The following is a 17,169-nucleotide window of genomic DNA, read 5'->3' as shown; positions in this document are numbered from 1 at the left end:
TCAGACCTACAACCAGTTTCCCTCCTGGCTGTGGTGCAGAAGGCTGTCTCACCATCATTGTGCTCAGATACTGAACAGCAGACATCCACAAAGGAGGCAGAAGGCAGAGATTTTACAAAGTCCATGGTACAGAAAAGCAGCAGCTTGTGTTACTTTACCCATTTTTCAGAGGTGCAACTCACAGAGCTGAATACCATCTGTTCTCTGGTCCACATCACAAAGCATCCAACTTGCCTCGATAGAACTGCGAACACACAAAACCAGGCAGTTTGTCCTTGGCCTTACTCTCAAGGAAAGGCTTGAGAAAGGTCCAGATGAGCACAGTGGGGAACAGTTTTGGTAGCAGCACATAAGATACAAGAGTTCTGACCTTTCTTAACTCAGCAAACGCTGATCCAAAGGCAGGTTTCACCTGGGTCCTCTCCCTGATCCATTGGGGCAGTTTGTTAAAGATGGCAGGGCGTGCGTACCTGTGGTCCAGGAGCAGGATGCTTGCAAAGTCCTTCTGATGGCGAATGGCTCTGCCTGTACAGAGGATAAAACAAAGAATGGCTGAGGCAAGTGTTTGTTCTCAGCCAAGGAAGCTCATGTTCCCATCATCTGTAGACTGATGGGTAATGCATTCTTTTTCCTACCGTCCTCCTTCAATGTATTCTGTATCCCCCAGCCTGTCCAAGGAAGGATGAATTACCTATTGACTGGTTCACTGCCTTCATGCACAGGTTTTCAGTCAGCACTCTGCTCGGTGCCTGGCCAGCAGCTCTGGGCTGGAAAGGAGAAATAGACAAGTTTGAACACGAGGCACAAGGCAGATGTAAATCAAATTGGGAAGTCTTAATGACAAAGTGAGGTAAATACTTTTACCCCTACAGAAGTGAGAGGGTGGCCAGGCAGACCCCAAGCTGAGAGTAAGGAGGAACAGAAGAAAGGCGGCAGTCAGAAAACTGTGTTGAGCATTCACAAAGAACCAAGGCCCCCTTGAAGGCAGAGATCTTGTCCCCAGGAACAGCACCTCCAGTGAGCAATAAGAAAGGATAAATGACCCTGGCAAGCAGCTTCTACCACCCTGCCACCCTCTCTGGGTTGAAGGGTCCTTGCTCCCCTTGGAACTCAGAGGTCCCAGTAAGCCCTGGTGGCATTTCCCTCCACCGAACTTCCTCCCTGTGTTTAGGGCCACCTGCTCAGGAGCAGCCTGGAGAAGGCTGGGCTCTCAGTACCACACAGTCTGGGAAATGAGGGCAAGCTCAAAGAAAATAAAACCTCCGAAGGCAGCTCTGGGACTCATGTGCTGGGAAGTTAGTACTAAAAAGGAGAAGTGAAAGAGATAGAGGCGTAAGTGGCTCTTACCATTCTTTTGTCAAGCCAAGTCATTTTTTCCTGGAGCTCTGGAGATTTAATGTTGGGGTAAGGCATTCCCACCATAATCACACACCTGCAAGGGAGGACTGCATTACTCTTCATGTCTTATCCTAGAGCATTTTGCCAACAGACTGATAAACTAGAGGTCACTGCACCCCTGAAAGACAGCCAGCCCTGCAAACCAGAGGCAGCAATAAAGCACAGCAGTCTGACAAGCACATACTGAACAGAGCTGCAGAGGGATTCAGGGTGCCAGAACAAGAGATTATCTAGCACAGCAAGCCTAACTGCATTATTCACAGGAAAAGTGGCCTGGACAGGCAGGTTTTACACCACCCAACAGACCCTCCTGCTGCTTTAAGTATCAGCTAAGTCACACCTTCCCCAGGATTTTCTGTCTATGCAAGTACTGATGTGCCCATCCTACTTGGAGTCACTACACCACAAGCCAGACCTGGCTTTCCAAGGAGCAGTCACCTTACCTTCCCAGGTCATCGGAGAAATTGATCCCTTCACTCATTTTGCCTCCAACTACCGAAAGCAGCAGGGCCCCTGTCATCTGTCCTCCTGTCTGGCTGCAGCGCTGCAGGAGAGGGACCAGCAACTTAAACCAGAGCAGGGAAGATTTCAGTGCTACAGAAACACTCCCACACCTAGGCTAGAGCCCTCTTTTCTTGGTAAAAGATGCAGTGCCCTCCTTAGCAGCATTCCCATACCAGTTGGGCTGCCACACTCCCACCAGCCTGCCTGCTCAGCTTACCTTTATACACTTGGCATATTCCACCAGCACCTGCTCCACCTGGTTGGCTTTCTTAGGCTCCTGAAAGATCTGTCAGGCACAGTTCATCAGTTACAGCAACAGGAAGCAAACAGTTTAAAGAATGTAAATCATTTTACTCCCATGCCATTTAACAGCATATGGAACTAAGGTCACAGAATGGAGAAGTGCCTGAAAAACCAACTTAACCAGTACCTTCCCTCCACACTGAAAACACACTACAGCCCTTTTCAGCTGGGCTCTGAAGGGAGCAGCAGCTGCTCCTGTGCCTCCAACATTCCCTTTCAGATTTGGCAGACTTGTTCAATACTGCAAGAAGTTACAAGTCATCCAAGAGCTGAGAGGCAGAAAAGCAATGTGCACCTCTTGCACTTATGAATCGAGATCCTCTGGGATGAGATCTTGGAGGACAGGGACAGGACTAATCAATTTGAATCATCAATAAATTCCAAGTAATGGTTCCTCTTGCCCACTGAATAAATTACCTTTTCATGCAAAGCATAAATAAAGTAATATTTCTTTATGTTATTCTAGCACACCTAATTAGTTACTAAAAACCTCTGTAGTTCATTTAGCTGCATTTGTATAGATGCTGCACCTTGGCCTAAAACACAAGTAGTTTTCCTAGTAAACAAGAGGTCCAACATCTATCTTCTCTGTGACAGTAAAGAACCTACAGGATGTGTTTTCCTTTGGTTAGCAAGAAGCAGTATCAAATTTTACCAGTCAAAATCAGTCTTTCAGTAGAAAAATAACTGGCAATTACAAATATAAGCCAAAATTAACTTATTGAAAAGTAGCTATTTAAGCCTCTGATTTAAATTAACTTTCTCTGTATAAGTTATAATCTCAGTGTGATCTCACCACAGTAACCTCAGGAAAGCCTTGAGCCTTCCCTTGCTAAGATCTGATCTTCCGTGTGGGCAGTTGAAAGTCACGCTTGCTGCACTTATACCCAGTTGCCTTGCTAACACATATCCAATTTGCTGGAGACTGCAAAGGCCAAACAAGAACAAATCAGAGTTGAAAGTTGGGACAGATTGTGTGATTGTTGCCCAAAGCCTTGGAGGAACCAGGCAGAGCCTTGGGACCCTGACAGGACATACCTGAAAGGCACGAAGAGTGGTAACTTTACAAACACACTGAGAAAATGAAGCACAATGCTTCCACCCAGAAACCTACAGGCCGCCCCATGTGCCAGAATGCCAGCACCAAGGCTGTGAAATATCTGGGACTGTGGTAAATTGTTTAGCTTTTGGTAAACAGAAGTCACAGCCAGGGTGTACATAATTCTTTTGCCCCTGGCACATGACGCAAGATCCCTGCACCACAACCTGAACTGCCTGACTTTCAATACCCAGCTTTCAAATACCTGTGAGAGTCATTGCAAAGATTTTATATTTGCAGTGATCTCCCTATGCACTGTCTCATTGCTCCTTCAACAGGAGTCACCACTGTTAGCCTTCCAGTTCTCATCTCTACTTCTAGCAGAAAGCGAAACACCATTTGTCTTATGAACTGCAGTGTTGTCTCACTCTGCCTAGCCCTTGGCTGTGCTGGTCAAGGGACACATGGATGAGCCGGGGAAAAACTAATTCCCTGTAGGAGCTCAACCTGAACAGCCCCCCCAGCCACAAGAGAACAAGTCTGCTGGCTATGGAAAGCAAGGACTGTCTGCCCCATAGCCACTACACAGACTGTGCACTCAAGAACGTATAGTTGCAATCAATCTCCTTTAGATCCCAGCTCAGTGCTCAGCCATCTGGGAAGTATCATTTATTCGTTACTGGAGAGATTAGCTGGATAAACATCCGCTCTGCGCTGCAGACTATGAGAATAACTCAGAGAGAGGCCTGCAATGCATATGGAATTGTTTGGTTTTTGACACCTCCATGGAAAGTACCAACTGCCCTGGCTGCACGATCACCTTCTTCTTGGCTGCCAGGCGGGAGAGCAGCCCCGTCTTCTCCCAGTGTCCGTACACCTGCTTCTCATATTCGTAGGAGGGGAAGAAGCACACCACACCTCCTGGGATCACGTTGCACAGGTTGCAAAGGATTCGACCTGTCTCATCCATCTGCAAGAGAGATTAGAGCATATTGCAGCTGACAGGAGCCCCAGCTAAAGCCGCTCCACTTCTCTGCTCAATCCCAGGATCACACCTTCCTTATGACATGCCTTCCGGGAGGAAAAAATGTGGGAAATATGCCAGGTCTAAGAGAACTCTCTAGGGAAGCTGGGCATCACTAAAAAGCTCTTCACTGCTCAGCCTTCTTCCCTAGCCCAGGGTTTCTGTTACAGCTGTGGAGCTGTGCTCATTCAGGAAAGGACGGTTTGCCTCAGTGGATGAAGCTGTCCTGCTAGAACAGATGTTGACAGCTGGTTAGCACATCTGGTTGAGATTCAGCAGGGGCAGAGCAGACTTAGTGTCTGGCCTTGGGTGCTTACTGGCCTGCCACAGAAAGAAGGAAGAAGTGCCAAAACACCTGCAGCTGCCCCCTGTGGTTTGGGATTTTCCTTGCCATGGCTTTTGCTCAGCTCACCTCTCAAACAGAGTGTGTACCCTTCTATGAAACATAAGCAAGTGAAGCCAAATAAAAGATCCCAAGGAAGGGAACAAAAGACAAACTGACCATCTGGGGCAGGTCTCTGGTCTGGTAAGTGAACTCCAGCTGCTGGTTGGAAGGACCACTGCAGAGGATGATGGGTAAAATATTTTCTGGAGGAATCACATGTCCTGGGGACAAAAACAAGCAGTGACAGTCAACATCACTGCTGTTGGCACAAACCCCATAAGCTGAAGAACTTTAATTGCATTCAAGTGACAGAGGCAAATGTTTGCCTGGCTAAGCCGAAGTGCCTAAGTCACTCAGCTGCTCCAACTTCCATCCCCTGAGTCCCTGGGAAGAACCCATGGCACACTGCCTGCCAATACCAGTCAAGACCACAGGGGAAGCTCAGAGTGGGAGGGAACTCACACCCCTTTACTGCCCTGAATTTTAGGAAAGATGCCAGTTGCTTAGAGTGCTGACAGAACAGTGTTAAAGGCAAGCTGCAGCCCTTGCAGCTGCTGAGCCCTCTCTGCCAGCCCGGCACACTCACCACAGGAGAACTCCACGACACGGGCAGGGTCCACGCCAGCACAGCACAGCAGCTGCTCTCGAAAATCAGCCACCTAAGATCCACAAAACAAAGGCAAGTAAAATACCAGTGTCCCAAAAAACTCTACACCGGCAGCACCAGCACTGCTGGTCAAGGGCAGCCCCAGCCCAGCCAGAGCCTCTGCCCGGCCCAACAGAGGAGCGGCAGCGCCCTCTGCCCACACACAGCAGCACTGATTTTCCTCGAAGACCCCCGTGGCATGGTTCCTGTGGGATCCCTGGCCCTGCAGAAATGACGGATGGCATCATGAGGTCATCCGACTGCTCACCGTGCCAGTTCCAACCTACCACGAGCTCAGCCTGGCTGCTCTCTTTCCACCCCGGCTTGCAGGTAGCACCACTGACCTCCTGAGACCCCAGCACAGCATCCTTATTCCCTCACCGGCTGCATAGTGCCTCCAGCAATGATGACAGCACGGCATTCTGCCACAACCTTGGCAAAGTGGACAGCTGGATTCAGCAAGAGGAATTTGAGGCTGCTCTGACCAACTGTGCCTGGGAAAAGGAGAGAAAAGCATTCAGGAGCTAGCTGTGACACACAGGGATATGAGAGATTCTCCCTCCTGCCCTGGGCACTCTGGCAGGACCCCACCTCTCAAAGTAAGGACTTGTTATTCAACACTGACAGGCAGCAGCAGCAGGTAACACGAACTTGGAAGTTACCCTCTGCTTCCTAATCTCCCTGGAGCTGTACCACAGGCGCAGTAAATTGCAGAACAAAAACTGACATTCAGAGTGAGAGCAGAGCTCTGCAAACCCTGGCCCCAATGCCCTTGGCTGAGAATTCCCTTGGAGTCATAAGCATCCTCAGACAAAGACTGCCAGCCTACATCACAGATGGAACAAATGTTGCTGCAGGTTCCCCACAGGTTCTGTATGTCTTCCCTCAGTGCCAGTGAAGCACCCTGCTTGTGACTGACTCATGCCACCTTTCCCCACCTCACCCTCTCCAGTACCTTGCCTGCTGAGAATGACTCTGCCATCTTGGTTTGCATTTGTAAGGGCCGAGAGAAATCCTTCAATCTGCATCAGTGGAGAGGCAGTTCGGAGATGGTCATGCTCAGCCTCCAGGGGAGGGCTCTGGGGGGTACCTGCTGGCCCAAAAAGGAAAGGAGAGGCAGGCAACTTAGGCCACACTTCTAAAGACACGGGCTAAGCACAAAGCATGCTCTACAGGAACACAATACCTGGCCTACATATGCAGGCAGAGAACAAAGACCCATTAAAGGTGAAAACCCAAACTCTGTCTCATTGCTAAAAGGAAAAAAAAAAGAAAATAAAGCTCTGGTTTCTGTGGATGGCAGAGCCACTAAGCAGAGCTACTACACACAGTAGCTCAGGTCCCAGAGCCAGCAAGTCACAGAACTGCAATGCTTGAATGCATGTGGAATGAACATGGAATTACATCATTCAGCTCAAAAGGGACTTCTCTAATCCAATGTACAGTTGCCTAGGTCAGCTAGTCAGACCTGTTAAAAAACACCCACACCGGACACCTTCTTCAGTCTCATTCTGCAAATCTGCCTCCCCGCTTTCCTCATGCAGAGAGATGCAGGTTCCACATCCTCACTCTGCCCACAGGTGCAGAAGCAGATGATGCCTGAACTCACCCTCTTTATCAGATCCCTGCTGAAGGGTCAGAAGAAAGTTCTGCAAACCAGCCAGCTTCTGGTTCTCCTTGTTGGTCTTCACAGCTGAGGCGGGATGCCCATAACGCTCCACAAACCCAAAAAGCTGCCAAGCAAAAGCCAGAAAAGACCAAGACTACCAACAGCAGGAATCAGACAAGATAAAGGCAGGTTTGCTGGCCTGCCACAGATAAAGTTACTTAGTAGGTGTTCAGTAGAAGCCTAATCAGAATGTATTAGCTCCCATTACCTTCCTCCACCCACTCAATCAAAAGCAAAACAAGTCTCTGATATCTGTTCTTCCAGGGCAACGCAGCCTACTTGGCGGGCAGATTTGAGGCCAAGCAGCATAGAATTGGCACCCCCTGGAATACCGTGGTAAACCACGTTTATGTTTCTTTTCTGAGTAAGCAAAAGTTAATCTGCCCATATAGTGCTTTTTACAGGAACCATTTTGTTTGCAGAGCAGGGTGAAGACAAGCTTCCACCCCAGCTGCTGCATCTTCCATCTCAAACTCCAGGTGTGAAACAGTATGGGAACACTGCTGACTATGAAACCACAGGGGAAGTACCTTCCTGCTGATGAGGCTCTTCTCACAGTAACGCTGAACCTGTTGGAGAGAAGACAGGAAATGAACTGGCATTCACCACCCCTTCTGCCATCCTGCTTGCTGTCCTTGATCCCTGTCGAGCAGGGCTGTCACTTGCCATGCTTTTGGGGAGAGGTGCACAGCTCTTTGTGGGCACTGCCTGCCAGACAAGAGTTTTACAATGACATTCCAGAGTGGAAAGACACAGTGTTAAGGTGCTGTGTTTGGAGGTTCAAGGCGGCAGTTAGGTTACTGGAGTAGTAGAATTTCTGCATCCACAGCCCTTACAGAGTAGCTTTGCCTACAGACAGCTAGAAAGCAGATTCTGCCGTGTGGGCTTTGGCTCTACTTCCAGCTCTCACACACGCTCCAAATAATCTCAAACAAGTCACCACCACCTGTGCCCTAACAGACAATGTTTGCATTACCTTGAAGAGGTTGATATTGTCAATCTGGCTCTGAAATAGAAAGTCATTGATGGATTTTAGCACTGTCCCTGAAAGAAAAGAGGGAAAAGGGGAAAAGAAATTATTACCTACTGCTGGGCCTGCACCCCTTACTGCCCCATACCCATGTCCCTGACTGAGAGCTGCATACCTCAGGAGTTCACTCCAGTCTTACCTGTTTGGGAAACTGCCTGACATCCAGGATTCTGGTTCACATTACCTGTAAAGCATGAAACCAATTCAGGGAAGGCTTGAATCTGTCTCAAAATTAAGCAAGAAACTAAAGACTTAACTTGATAGGAACAGTGCACAAAAAACCCAAGAAGTAACTACAGCTCTGCAAAACATAGCTATACAGACAAAACATCAGCTCCCACTCAGTCTTCATTTGCCCTGTAGAGTAGCCCTACATTGTAGGACACGTGTGCTGCTGCATCCTAAGGACCACCTACATTTCTTCTGTGGCAGGAAGCAGCAGGTAGGGTGGGTGATCAGAAATGCTCGCACACTACATAGTCATGCTGCAAAGACCAGTGGACAGGGACTGCAATGCATCCTTCACCCCTCCTCAATGCAGCAGCAGGGAGCTGGGAAGCACAGAGGCTGGCAGGTAACTGGGAGGAGGGGAAAAACCTAAGGACACCTACATGCCCAGAGCCCAACAGCCAGAACAGGATTAATTGCTGCCACGCACTGCATTTTATGTCCTAGTGTTTAACACCCACCTCACATCTCACTTTTGCAACCCCTGTCCCAAAGGGCTGCATTTCCCCAGGGCATGGAGGAAGTTCCTTTATGAACTTAGGACATGCTCTCCTCAAGACACACTAAGGTCTAGCAAACAGATCATTTGAAAAAAGGAGTCCTGCAAATTCCTGTGGATCTAAAATCAAAGCAAAACAGTATTTTCTCACAAAGGAAAGGCACTACTCAAGAAAGATTCATTCTGCAGATGCATGCTGACACAAATAGAGGCTTGCTACCAGATAACTGAGATATTCATTTCATGCAGTTCTTGTACGACACTGTTATGCATCTGTTATACATCTGCTGTATTCCTCGCTTAGCATCTTATATCATCCCCATTCCAACTGGATCTGAAAACCACACAGAAAGAGAAGGAAACTACCAACTTACAATGTCATCTGCTGCTCTTCAGCTACTAAAACAAAGAGAAGGGTTCAACTAGACACCAGTCAACTTCCCCACATACAAACCAGCCTGAGAAATAAAATTACTGGCATCTGAACTTATACATGATAGCAACACTTTCCTGAAGTTTCTGCAGAGGGGGAAGGGGCACAGTGTCCTGAGGAAGCACTAACTAGCTCAGAGTCTGTCAGTAACCCTGGAGACACGAGAGGTCTGCTTACCTCCCAGCATGGCCACAAACCGCTCCAGTAAATACAGGATCTGCTTAATGTACATCAAGTTCTTTGCCTTCAAATGTTTCCTATGAAAAATGAGACACATTTAGGCCCCAAATCATCGTCAGGGATGAACACAAGCAGCTGAGCTTGAAACAAGAACATGAACTCTTCTTCATTTTGCTGAGATGGGAACTAGGATTTTTTGCAGGTTCACTCCCCCTGTTTGTGACAGGGCACAGTCTTCTGGATATCCTGCCCAAGGTTGTCCCAAAGCACTTACCCATGCTCCCCCCACTGTTCTTACTACTGCACTTCTCCTTGCGTATTAATTATAGTTTGTTTATTACGATGGCAGTGATGCCTCAAGACCCTATTGCAATAATGCTCCACAACTTCAGAGTTACTGAGCACAACAATCAGCCACTGCAGGGATGGCAAGATGCAGAGCCAGAACCCACATACAGCTTCCTCCTCCTCAGAGCTTCCTGCCTCTACCATAATGCCAGTCAGCACATGAAAGACTAAGGTCCCTGAGAGGCATGAAAGACTGAATCTTTTGAAAGTCTGCATCACAAAGTACAAGTGATTAGAGGGAGATACTGGGAAAGGAACTGAGTGTATAAGGGAAAGCCAGAATCCTCAGGGTGTCCCCTTCTCACTGCTTAATACTAGCCCCAGGAGTCTGACTTAGACAGATTCTAGACAGGGATAATGAAGCAAGTGTCTTTTCATCTGCAGAACTCTTAATGCAGTAACTTTCCACTGGGGAAAAGCAAGAAAGACCCTGCAGCCATGAGGCAATCCAAGGCATCCACAGACCTTGCCTCTGCTGTGCTGTTTTCTGCTGAGATTCTCACCTGTATCTCTCCATGTACTGTGACAGCTGGGAGTGGGCACAGCACAGCTACACAAACAGAAAGCAGAAGCTGTTGTTATAAAGGAGACAAGAAAGGGCACTGCTGGAAGAAGAGCTCCCTCTCCCTTTCACAGGCTGTGACTCACCTGAGAGCCGCTGACCTCGGCACTATGGATACAGGTGATGGTGTCTATGAGGTTGTGGGCCTCGTCAATGATCACAACCTGGTCCTTCAGCTTGATCCCGGCAGCATTCCTGGTAGGCTCATGCAAAAGCATCTGATAGGGCAGCACCACCAGCTACAGGAGAAGGACGCACTTCCCTGATTCCAGCTCTCATCCTTACAAACTTAAGGCATTCTACAACCACTCATTAACAGCCCGTATCAGAGGGCCTTGCAGAATTCAGCCAAGTGACTCACTATTATTATGGGAAAGGTAGGAAAAAAACCAGGAGCACATGCTTGAGGGGGGCACCGGGATATAAGCTGAAGAGAAATGATTATGCTACAATTGCATATGGGCTCAGGTTACCTTCCAAATCTCCTCTAGAGCACTGAAAGCACGTCTTCAGAGAGAACCCAGCAAGGAAGAAGAGTGGTGTAAGAGCTAAGAGTACACCCATGTGTCAGTATTGCCTCACACTTGCTGAACCTTTCAAGTATTTCAAAATGCTGAGACATACAGCATCCCTATGAACTTCTGATGGGAATTCTCATTTTCCTTTGCTTTCTGAGCAAAACTGTAGCTTGACAGAAACACAGCCTGTTTCCTACAGACTCCCCCAATCTAAGTAACAGTAACAGAGGGAGCAGGCCATCAGTTCCTTCTTAGAGTGCCTGGCTTTAATGTCAGTAAAACTGTTACACCTTACCTGAGCAGCAGGGATGGCGAATCGACTCCCATAATATGGGCAGGCTTTGGTCTCCCTTCCCAAGGACACCAACTGCTCAATGTCCTTCACTTCCACTAGAACTTCATCACGGAGAAACTGCATTTGCTCGTAGGAATAAAATGGGCACACCGTGCGACTCACACGTCTCTTCTTCCCCTCACTCACCTCATCACTCTTCTTTTCTAACAGCAGAAATCAAAAGAAAGCTATGAGCAACACACACAGCAGCCTAGAACAACCACTTTGCAGAACCTCATGGATTTCAAAGCAAGCTTTGTCATGTGTATTCCTGACCTATCACCTATTTAAAAATTATTCAGCAGTAACATTTCCTTCTCCACAGTGGACACTACTCTTGCCAGTTAGATTTAGCATATGACATCTTCCAACATTTTTGGTACTGAGTTAACAAACGCAAGTATCTTTCCAGTGCAGAAATCCTGACCAACTTAAGACACTCAGAAAATTTATCCTGATCTCAGCACAGCCTGGAGACCAAGAAAAGTAAAAGCACCAAAGAGTCCTTTTCCTCCAACCTGTCATTTCCAAGCTCCTACCACTCTAGCTAGAACAGACTGGCAGTGCCCACTGTCTCCACACTCTCATGACAGCTTTATCAGGAATTGCTTCCCCAGGCTGGGAGCGTTCCTACCATGTTTGTTCTTTTGCATCTCCATGCAGCGGTCATTGATGAGCTGGAGAGCACCCAGGCGTCGCACCTCCTCATTCACACACAGGTTCTGGCATGTGCAAAGAGAGGAAGAGGAAGGGAGTCAATTCAGAACTGAGTGCCTCCTGTGCACCCTCTGCTGTAAAATGAAAGATTTTCTTGAAAGCAATCTCAGGCCAGATTCCAAAAAAGGAAAAGTCTACCAGTCAGACACTGTGCATACTAACTGCTACAAACATGCTCGAAACCCACAGAAACTTAGGAGAAAAAAACGAGAAAAAGAGGGCTCACTGCTACACAACAGCTTCTGAAAATTGCTGCCAGAAGTACTACTCTACTAAGATGACCACCTTCTCAGTGACTCGGACATCTGTAATACACCGTATCAGAAAAGGTAAAACAGATTCTTGCATTTACATCAAAAGGTAAATGACCAAAACAGAGTTCACAGAAAAATGTACAGCACACAGATCTGTGTTCCGACTCATGCCTGCTTTAGTTTTTCAGCAGGAGACTCAGTCAATCCCCAAGGTGACTTCTGGTGGCACCAGATCCACACAGCTCCTGGCAATGTGTTCTGGGTCTCTTGAGAACACCACCACGTACCTGCCTGGATCCCAAGGAGACCAGACGCGTGTCTTTGCCAAAAGGACTTTTCTGCACCTCGCGCACAAACTGGGACAGCTGGGAGTGAGTGCGGCTGCAGTAGTAGATCTGCAATGAGGAAGAACAAAGGGAAGACAAGAAGAACATGGAAGCCAACCTATGATCAATCCTACAAGGAAGCAGCCAAGCACTTCAACAAGGTTCACCTTGCTCAAGCCTTCAAAAACACAAGGGAAGGCACACATGTTTGAGTGCCACCTTAGAACTGTTGAGGCCAAAAGCTCCACCTTTGTTTTTCCTTCTGCATTTGCCATTGCTTCCATTTAATTTTCCAAGGTCTCTATAAAACAGGGACTCACCATGGCAAAGTAATAAAAAATTATTTATTGCAGTGTGCTTTTACAGCAAGCCACAGCAAAAATTAGTAAGTGCTAGCACAGCAAGCTGCTTAGGCAGGCAGTGTAGTCCAGAAGGAGATGAACACAGCAGAACTAGTTGTCTTTATCAAGAAATCTGGCAGGTTTTGGATGCTAGGTCCTAAATCCTTCTGTACTGCCTGACTGTTGGAAAGGTGCAAGGAAGCCATAATTCTGCTCACTCCTACACTATTCTATGAAGTGGCACTATTTACTTTCCTCATCTCACCTTAGTCACATGCTCCTCTTCCAAATCATCATCATCTTCTTCCAGCCTAAGAAAGAAAAAGCTCAGTCTCCTTTCAGCAGACCACTGACAGTAAAAATCAAACGATGCTCCACTACAAGAATGAGGTCTCAAGAGAGATTAAGTCATCTCAAGAAAAGCCTCCGATCTCAACTCAGGTGGTAGAAGAAAAATCAACTTTTAAAGAATAGTGTAAGTGTGCATATTCAACTCAAGCCTTTCTCTTTAGAAGAAAAATCTCTTCTAGGTCATGCCTTTTGCAAGTTCAAGATTTTTTTTTTCTTTTGATTCAGGGGCTTCTAGTCCTCAGGCATAAGCTAATCAGTGCTATACTATTCTTTGGTGAGCTTATTTATTTTTGTAAAGCTTTCCCTTTAGAAGCAATTTACCACCCTCCAGCTATTGCATAAAGAAAGGCTTCAGGAAAGCATTCAGCTGCCATAGAGCTCCTCAAAGGCAACAGCAGTTTAATGTTTGATAAACTAACTACATATAAAAAAAGTTGTTAAGTGTTCTTCAGTTTTTAAGGCACAAGACTGTCTAGACACTAATTAGTAAATTTGTACTTTAAATGCATTTGACTTTTTGTGTTGAAGTATGGCTTCTGGCTTTCTGCATAAAGCAAATGCATGAAGGAGAAAAGCGTGCATGGGGTTTTCATGCCAAAGCTCTGTCTCAGAAACGTGAACATCTCTGCTTTTAGAGTAACAAAAGATGTCAGTGCTAATCTGCAGAACTGACAGCTTCCTCTGGTGTCCTGAGTTCCATTCTGCTTTTCTAATGCAAGGAACTTGATCTTGAGTCATTCACTCAGCATCCAGAGGCACTCTCTGGGAAACTGAGTGTGGATAAAGGCAGGACACTGCTACACACTTTAAGATGCACTTTCTCAGAAAGCACTTCAAGTCGCTCAGATCAGTCTAACAAAAGTTTAAAAAAAAAACCAAACTAAAATAAAATCCACCTAAACAACCAATTAAATAAAAACCCAGAACAACCACCACTTTGTACTGTTTGAAAAGGTGAGAAACACTTTTTTAATAAAATATGCACAACCTCTTTAATCAGGGCAAGACAAAAATTAGAAATAAGTTTCCTTAGCATGGAATCCCCCCTCAGTCCCTGTCCTTACCCAGATACCACTTTCTTTTCGTCATCACTCTCATATTCAGCAAGAATCAACTCCTCCTCATTGTGATCCAGCTGGTCTAGAACACCCTCTCCAGCTCCCTGTGGAAGAGCCTCCTTGCTGAGCTGAAGAAGGCGCTTTGCCTCATCCTCCTCGCATCTCTGGAAGGAACACAAGAGCACAGTATTTTCCAGATAAAAAGAGTAGCACAGGGGTTGCCTTATGGCATGGACAGGTCAGAAGACAGCACAGTCCCTCACAGAAGGCTGAAGCTGTTCAGCCCCACAGAATGCAGCCGTTACCAACAACCAAAGACTTACCCACACAGACAGTTATGAGGGGGAAACATAAAGGACCTTCTCTGCACAGGCCTACTGAACTAACAGACCCTCAATTAAATGTTCATGTAATCCAGTATTAGTTGCTTAAAGTGGCCCATAAAAGATGTCTGCCTGAGAGAAAACAGTGTGTAAATAAACCTGAACAAACAAAGATGTGAGGACATAATCAAACACTCTGTGCACATTTAACTCAAAGCTAGAAGCAGCTCAGCATCTGGTTTAGAACAAGATTTCTCTTGCTGTTTTTTTCTCCAGTTGTGTGACTGTTACTCTAACACAGGTTTACCTCTCCACAAAAATTCAATTAAACTGTTGAAGAACTTCTGATTAACTTCTGTGTCACGATAAAGAAAAGTTCATTTTTTCCATCTGAAAACAGTATCTTCCAACATCAATGAGCATTTTGTTACCATGGCATTATACAGAAAATGCAGTTAGTAAGCACTACAGAAAAGAGGAATCAGTTGCTTTTCCAAATCTCCATAATATTTCTCTTATTTGCTTTCTTGCTTTTCATCATGCTTCCCATTTCACATGCTCTTCATCCCCTTTTAAGACAGAAGTTTTTTTTCCATTTGGTTTTTTGCCATTCTTTACTATTTCTGTCATGTCCTTTTGACAGGTGTTGACCAAAACATTACACAGTATTTGAGATGGAGCACACTACAAATTAATAACCTGGCAGCCTAATAAATCTGTCTATTTGAAGACCTAAACTGAGTATTTCTGAGAAGTTTGACTCATATAATCAAAAAGCAACAAGAGCACTGAGGCCAGTTCATGCATCTAAATGACAGGAAAATATATCTGTGAACTTCAATACCATTTTTATTCCAGAAGTAGAGTGTTCACACATGCTCATAAAACAGAGATCTTGCCAAAAAAAGCCTCCAAGTATTAAAGCTTTTAAAAGTACAGCAGAGGGCCAGAAGGCAATCAGAATACACATAATTTCTGCCCACACACAAACATTTTCACAGGAAATTATCGATGCACAAATTGTTTTTCACATCTGTGCTTTTAAAAGAAAATCCAACAAATAGTTTTGGATGACCGATTTCAGAAATCTCATACAAAAATCTCCTCAAACAGGCAGGCTGGAAAAGTCAGTGTGAAGTCACACATAAGCAAGTATGAACAACACTGAAGGTAACTAAAACAGAAAGCTCTGATCTCTGTGGAGTAACTCACCTTCCTCTTTGCTGCGTATTTTAACTGCACGTTATGCCGAATTTTCTCAAGATGATCTTCTCGCTTTTTCCTTCTGATCTGCTCTTCCTACAATAAAGGGAGAGTGAAGGTAGGATGAAGTGGATTTAGTCCTCAACTCTTGGTATCACTACTTACGCTCTGGGCATAGAAAAAAGATTAAATGAAACAAAATTGCCAGTACACGGTCAATTCTCCCGGAGTGCTCGCCTACTGAGTGTTACTCTCCTCAAAGCAATATAGGTTCCTGTCTTGGGCAACCTGCAGGCAAAGACCACCACCACCAGATTTGCCTCACGTGTTTTCCCCTCATCATCCAGGATACAGGAACAGTTTGCCCAGAGAAGTGGTGGAGTTCCCTTCCCTGGAGATATTGAAAAGCCGCCTGGACACTGGGTACCTCGCTCTAGGGACTCCGCTCGAGCAGGGAGGCTGTTCTAGGGTGACCTCCAGTGGTCCGTTCCAGCCCCGGCCATTCTGTGACTATGTGATATCAGCCCTCCCGATCCTCTCTCCTCGTTATTTCACCCGTCCTCTACACACGAGCGCTTCCCCACCTTCAGCCTGTCTACCATGTCCCGCTCCTCCTTCTTCTGCACGAAGGCCGTGACCCAGTCCGGCTCACCGGCCGCGTCCGCGCTGCCCGGCCGTGCCTGCTGCGGGGTCAGCGCGTCCTTCCCGCTGGCCCCCAGCGCCAGCAGCCGCGCCTCCTCCTGCCGCCGCTTCTCCTCCCAGTCCCGGAGCCAGGACAGGGCCCCGCAGATGAGACTCAGCGATTTTCCCTGTCACGGAGAGCCAACAAGGTGAGGAGCACCGCCGCCACCGCCGCGGCCCCGCTCGGCCACAGCCGCGGCCCGGCCCTGCCACTCACCGTGCCCGTGGGGCTCTCGAAGATGCCGACCCGGCCGGCCTCCAGCGCGCCGTACAGCGCCTCCATGAACTGCTCCTGGATGCGGTACGGAGTGTAGGGGAACGGGAACCGGCCCGCCGCCGCCCCGCCGCTCGCCATCCCGCCCCGCTTCGAACCGGGCGCCGGGGCCGCCCCCGCCCCTTCCCGTGACGCGGCGGAAGGGCCGCCCCGCGCTGCCCTCTCCGCACAGACACCCCCCCACCCTTTCCTGAGCTCCCAAACCCGGTCGGCGCTCACCCCTCTTTCCCAGTTCCCTCCCATCACAAGCACAGTCAGAAAATTGGATTACAGAGAAAAAAAAAAAGAAAAAGGTTTTATTTAGGATGGGAACGCATAGCTTGTTATAAAACACTGCAATATATAAGAAGTGTATGTAATATGCAGCCATTAAATGCTGAACTTTATATAGTAATAGTTTGAAAACAATAATGACCTAAAGAAGAGTGGCATAAAAGTAACAACAGAATTGCAGTCAGTCTCTGGACCAACAGCGAGAACTTGTCGTGTACCATTTCAGACTAGGACACCTGAGGGCAAATCCTTTCTTTTTGGGTTAAAT

General features: G+C 47.0%; 1 protein-coding gene across 1 annotated transcript; it reads right to left on the bottom strand.

The window, feature by feature from the left end:
- Nucleotides 1-114: 114 nt before the first annotated feature.
- DDX11 (DEAD/H-box helicase 11) lies at nt 115-16,719 on the bottom strand. Its single transcript, XM_082280242.1, has 26 exons — nt 16,572-16,719; nt 16,258-16,482; nt 15,683-15,769; nt 14,154-14,311; nt 13,004-13,049; nt 12,359-12,466; nt 11,735-11,822; nt 11,062-11,264; nt 10,335-10,487; nt 10,190-10,236; nt 9,336-9,415; nt 8,138-8,182; nt 7,945-8,012; nt 7,499-7,537; nt 6,909-7,032; nt 6,255-6,389; nt 5,681-5,793; nt 5,240-5,312; nt 4,771-4,874; nt 4,065-4,214; nt 2,120-2,188; nt 1,842-1,942; nt 1,348-1,432; nt 692-767; nt 371-525; nt 115-244 (listed from the first exon to the last, which is right to left on the bottom strand). Exons 1-26 carry the CDS (start codon nt 16,707-16,709, stop codon nt 215-217), a joined length of 2,700 nt encoding a protein of 899 aa, XP_082136368.1. The 5' UTR covers nt 16,710-16,719; the 3' UTR covers nt 115-214.
- Nucleotides 16,720-17,169: the final 450 nt, after the last annotated feature.

The sequence above is a fragment of the Coloeus monedula genome (genome assembly GCF_965178545.1).
Source record: "Coloeus monedula genome assembly, chromosome: 4".
NCBI classification, from domain to species: Eukaryota; Metazoa; Chordata; class Aves; order Passeriformes; family Corvidae; genus Coloeus; species Coloeus monedula.
This window is presented reverse-complemented; position numbering and strand designations above follow the sequence as displayed.

Bases quoted from the DNA above. Each gene is read 5' to 3' on its own strand.
- DDX11 (XM_082280242.1), bottom strand. From the start codon at position 16,709: ATGGCGAGCGGCGGGGCGGCGGCGGGCCGGTTCCCGTTCCCCTACACT. The intron at 6,390-6,908 runs GTGAGTTCAGGC...TTGGGCCAGCAG, and splicing joins GCAGGGATCTGATAAAGAGG to GTACCCCCCAGAGCCCTCCC. The intron at 1,433-1,841 runs GTAAGGTGACTG...CCTCCCTTGCAG, and splicing joins TTCTCCGATGACCTGGGAAG to GTGTGTGATTATGGTGGGAA.